We start from the raw sequence: 4842 nt of genomic DNA, 5'->3' as shown, positions 1-4842 counted from the left end.
TTAACAATTGTTTGTCTTTTCTAATGAATTTGTATTAGTTGATTTTTCATCTTTTTCTAATTTCAATGGAATTATGGTATCCTGATGATTAACACAGTTGAGTGAAGTTTTAACACCTTGGTAATTCCAATCTTGAATTTTAGATGTTCCAAATATTTGAAAAAATATATATGTTATGCAAGCAACAGCTGCAGAAACCATAAATACCATCCTCCAATTATCAATATCTTCCTAAAATTTCATCAAAAAATTGATGAGTAATTTTGATATAAGTTTCATTCGAAATTAAAAAATAATTTTTTTTTTGAAAAATATTTACTACTTACTCCCTTAGAAAGAATTGAACCTGCTACAAGAGGTGATATAAAACTTGCAGACATATGTACAGTTTGAGCAAAAGCTAAAACGGGTCCAGCATAATTAGGTGCAATATCTACGATACTAGCCATGGCTCCAGCATATGCAGCTGTTATGAGTGTCACAGCAATAAACCATAATATAAATACTGATATAAAATCGCATCCCAAATATCCAATAATGACCAACATTATTCCAGGCACTGCTTGAGCTAAAAACAATAGAAAACATTTTTACTAAAAAAAAAAATACCATTTTAAAATGGATTAGTATTAGTATTAGTATTTCTTACATAAGGCTGTATTTATTTTTCTTATATTAGTGAGACTAAATATGTTTTTCGTATGAAGTTTATCGGCGACATAACAAAATATTACAGACGATAAATAACTTCCGATAAAAGGAGCTCCAGACATGAGCCCATTTTCTTGAATGTTAAGACCTAAAATGGTTTTTATATATTTCGGCCCGGGAATCATGAATGTGTAATGTACCCAAATACGGCCAAAAGTAGTGATCCCTATTGACCAAGCTGGTAAAGATGTTAATACTTTTTTCCACGGCACTACTTTTTTCTAAATTAAAAATAAAATTTAATGAATAATAATAATAATTGTAGGGATATCCGTTAGTAGTCAATTCTTACTTTTGCGGTTACAACCGTTGATCCAACATGCAATCGAATATATTCTAATTCTAATGGTGAGATTCTCGGATGATTTTCGGGCTCGTCGAATGCGAAAAAATACCAAAAAGTACACCAAATAATTCCCAGCATTCCAGTGACGTAAAAAACAACTCTCCAACCAAAATTTGCTATTATAATACCAGCGAGCATATAAGTTACGCCAATACCAAAACTAAAACCTGGAAATCGTTTGGATTTTTATAAATTTTTTTTTTTAAATACTTAAAAGGGTTTTTTTTTTATACCTTGAAATGATGACATAAACCTGCTTCTCTCATGAGACGGAATCCAGTGTCCGACAGCAGCATACATAGCTGGCCACGTTAGACCCGATGCTATTCCTTGAATTGATCTTAGCAGTACTAAAACTAACCAATGTATGCTTGCACAACTGGGTATAAGTAACGAACATATTGCGGTTGCTAGTTGAGAACCACCGAATATTAGTTTTGTACCAAATTTTTGAGTAAGAATTCCTCCTGCCACCTGAAATTAATGTCTGATAATTAATTTCTTCCTTTTTTTTTTTAATTGAATTTTTTCTTTTTAAAAATAAATTTTACTTGTGACAAAACGTAACACCAATAAAAAGAACTTATGATCACTGATTGAATATTTGGACTCCACTCAAACTCACCCTCTTCATCCTACAATAAAGGGAAAAAAAAAAATTTTTCTTTAATTATTAGTGACTCTATCTATTATTATTATTATTATTATTATTATTATTATTCAGTAATAACAATAATCTATCTATAAACTTATATAATTTAAAATAATTTTATGTATTAAATTTTATTTTTTTATTATGCCGGTAAATAAGTCATTTTGAAATAAAAATACGACAATTTTTTTTTTTTTTTTTTTTGTATTGAATCCTAATGATAATAAAACAATTTTTAATTGCTTTCGCAATGAGCCTAAAAAAAAAAAAAAGTTAAACAAGAGTGACCGTGAACGCGATATGAATTCGTCATCCTCCAGTAATTTAAATTGTGCCTATAAATTATAAAGCATCATTTTACATAAAAAAAATTGAATGCCAATTTACTACACAACATTTATTTCCACTTCAATGAAAAAAAAATTAAATTTTGTTATAATCTTACTTTATAAGAATTATCAGATTCATTATTGTAAACGTAACAATAACTTGGATTTGTATTTTGTTGTCCGCTTATGTTTCCACTTTTATTTTCTGATGATTTAGCCATAGCCACCATGGCAATGTTCATGTCTGTTCTCATCATAAAGCTTACTAAAAATCCGGTAAATGATAAAATATAGAGTACGACACGAGCTGGAACTACGTCTAAAAAATAAATAATTTATAAATTACCAAAAAGAAACATTATGGGTCTAGGGAAAAAAAAAAAAAAAAAAAAATTTTTTTTCTTTTTCTTTTGTCTTTAAATCTTTTGTTGTCACCTGTTAAATTTTATACTAAACATATTCACATACCTCAATCATATTATTATTATTATTTTACCAATTTTTATTATATTACAACTTACCTGTTTTTTAAACGTTATAATAAATCAAATAATTTATATTCAATAGAAGAATTTCTGGAAATTCATTATAAAATAAAAGCGAACCAGCTTTTTTTTTTAAAGTTAAAGCAAGGAAATGAATAATTACAAATTTTTAATTTAATTATTCTATAAAAAAAAAAAAAAATAAATAAATAAAAGCGAATGGTTATAACTCTATTCAGAATGGTCACTTTCCTCTTGTTGTTATTATTATGATTTAAGATTAGAAGAAAAATAATAAATAAATTAACAAAGAAAAATAATTCAAATAAATTAGAAAATTCAGTAAATTTCTATATAGTTGAATTTTAGTTATTTTTGTATAAAAAAAAAAAAAAAAATTTTTATGCATCGAAATCTTTCTACTAACAAATATAATGAATGATAAATAAATAATTATTAAGGCCAAAAATTTAGGAAAAATAAATAAAAACGAATATTTTTAATAAAAAAAACCAAAATAATAAAAAAAAAAAAATAAATAATTTTCTTCTAATCCTTTTTTTTTTTTTTTTTTTTTTTTTTTGAAAACTAATGCAAAAGTAAACTTACCTTTCATTTTCCTAAAAGAATATTTGTGACCATGATTCGATAACGTGGATTGTTCTGACCTGTAACCATAATTTACACTCTAAGTAACCCCCCGTTCCCCCCTTTAAAAGTGTTGTTTTGAAAATGATATTTTTTGTATAAAATAAAAGTTGTAAAAAAAAAAAATTAGGTCCAGGCGCCGTAACATGCTTATTATTATTATTATTATCATTTTCATTTATTTTTTTTTTAAATAGTATTTAAAATAAATTGTGTAAGATTTTTTTTTCTTTTTCTTTATTTTTATTTTTTAATTTAAAAAACAAAAAAAAAAATTTTTTTTTATAAAAAATGAATGACTTACCTACGACGCTCTTCACCCATGATCACCAATTAAAATATTATAATTGTTTTTAATCAATGAAGTTTTTTTCTTAGTAATAACAGCGACGTCTATAAAACAATAATAAAAAAAAAAAAAATAACAAATTTTAATTATTGTAAAATTAGACAGACAAACAAACAAACAAACAAACTAACAAACGAGTTGTTTTTTTTTTTTTTTTACCATTCCCCCTTAATAAAAAAAAAAAAAATTATATATTAAAATGATAATAATTATCATCATTTAAAATTTTTTTTTTTTATGTATCGACAGGTATATTGAAATTAATTATTTATTAATATGTCAGTCATTAAAATAAAATTTAACCTTTTTGCAAGCAATGACCCGCAAGATAAATTTAAAACCTGATTTTAATGTAAATTAAAAAAATGTTCAAATTTAAAATAACCACATCAAAATAATGCGCAATAACTAAAATACAATTTTAATAAAAACGTTTAGAATAATTATTAATCTATAATAACTAATAATTTATTAAAAATAAACAATAGTTAAATTAAAAAACTAATAAAAAAAAATAAAAAATAAAGTTAGTCAAGAGATTTTTTTTTTTTTTTCCTTATAAAAATTTTGTGATAAAATAAGATAAAAATATTAAAATGGTAACTTATTTATTTTTATTTATGTATATAAAAAATAAGAAAACGTCATATTGTTGAGGACGTATATTATTAATTTTTTTTTTTTTAATTTCTGAGTCGAGGTCGTATTTCAACCCAGTTTTAAATAATTAATCATTTATTAATAATCAATTATTATCGATGTAATATTAAAACGTGGACAACAAATTTTTATTAATAATTTTCCATCATCTGCCCCTTTTTGCGAAAATTTAAATTCTCACCTTATTTATTTTGATTACAAAATAAACCGGCGTAAAAAATAATTTTTTAAAAAAAAATAAACACATACACACAAATTTTGTTTTGATTTGAAACACATCTTATTCGACAAAATATCTTTCATGTGTGTGTGTGTGTGTATATTTTTTTTTTAAATAAATTAAAATTTTAAACAATTTTTTTATTAATTGTTATGATGATGATAATAATAATATAACTTTTTAAAAAAAAACTAGTTATAAAAATAAATGTCTTTTTAAAATAAGAGACAACGAGTTACTGAATTAAAGATGTTGTTTAATAACAAGTCAAAATAAAAAATATCATTTGACTTTGTTACAAGTCATTAACCTCAAAATAATTAATCAACAGTACTTTTTTTTTTTTTTTAAATAAATTAAAAATTTTAATTAAATTTAATTACTACTACTAACTATTAATATTAATAATAACTACTTATCAATTGTGAAATTTAAAAAAAAA

General features: G+C 23.4%; 1 protein-coding gene across 1 annotated transcript; it reads right to left on the bottom strand.

Annotated features, from left to right (window-relative positions):
* Phum_PHUM268240 (sialin, putative) lies at positions 1-2292 on the bottom strand (the record flags this gene model as incomplete). Its single annotated transcript, XM_002426634.1, has 9 exons — positions 1-231; positions 327-568; positions 650-932; positions 1004-1224; positions 1291-1531; positions 1609-1692; positions 1940-1965; positions 2005-2044; positions 2155-2292. 9 exons carry the CDS (start codon positions 2290-2292, stop codon positions 1-3), a joined length of 1506 nt encoding a protein of 501 aa, XP_002426679.1.
* Positions 2293-4842: the final 2550 nt, after the last annotated feature.

The sequence above is a fragment of the Pediculus humanus genome, genomic scaffold, assembly GCF_000006295.1.
Source record: "Pediculus humanus corporis 1103172107644 genomic scaffold, whole genome shotgun sequence".
NCBI lineage: Eukaryota > Metazoa > Arthropoda > Insecta > Psocodea > Pediculidae > Pediculus > Pediculus humanus.
The sequence above is the reverse complement of the archived record's forward strand: the minus strand, read 5'-3'. Positions and strand labels throughout refer to the sequence as shown.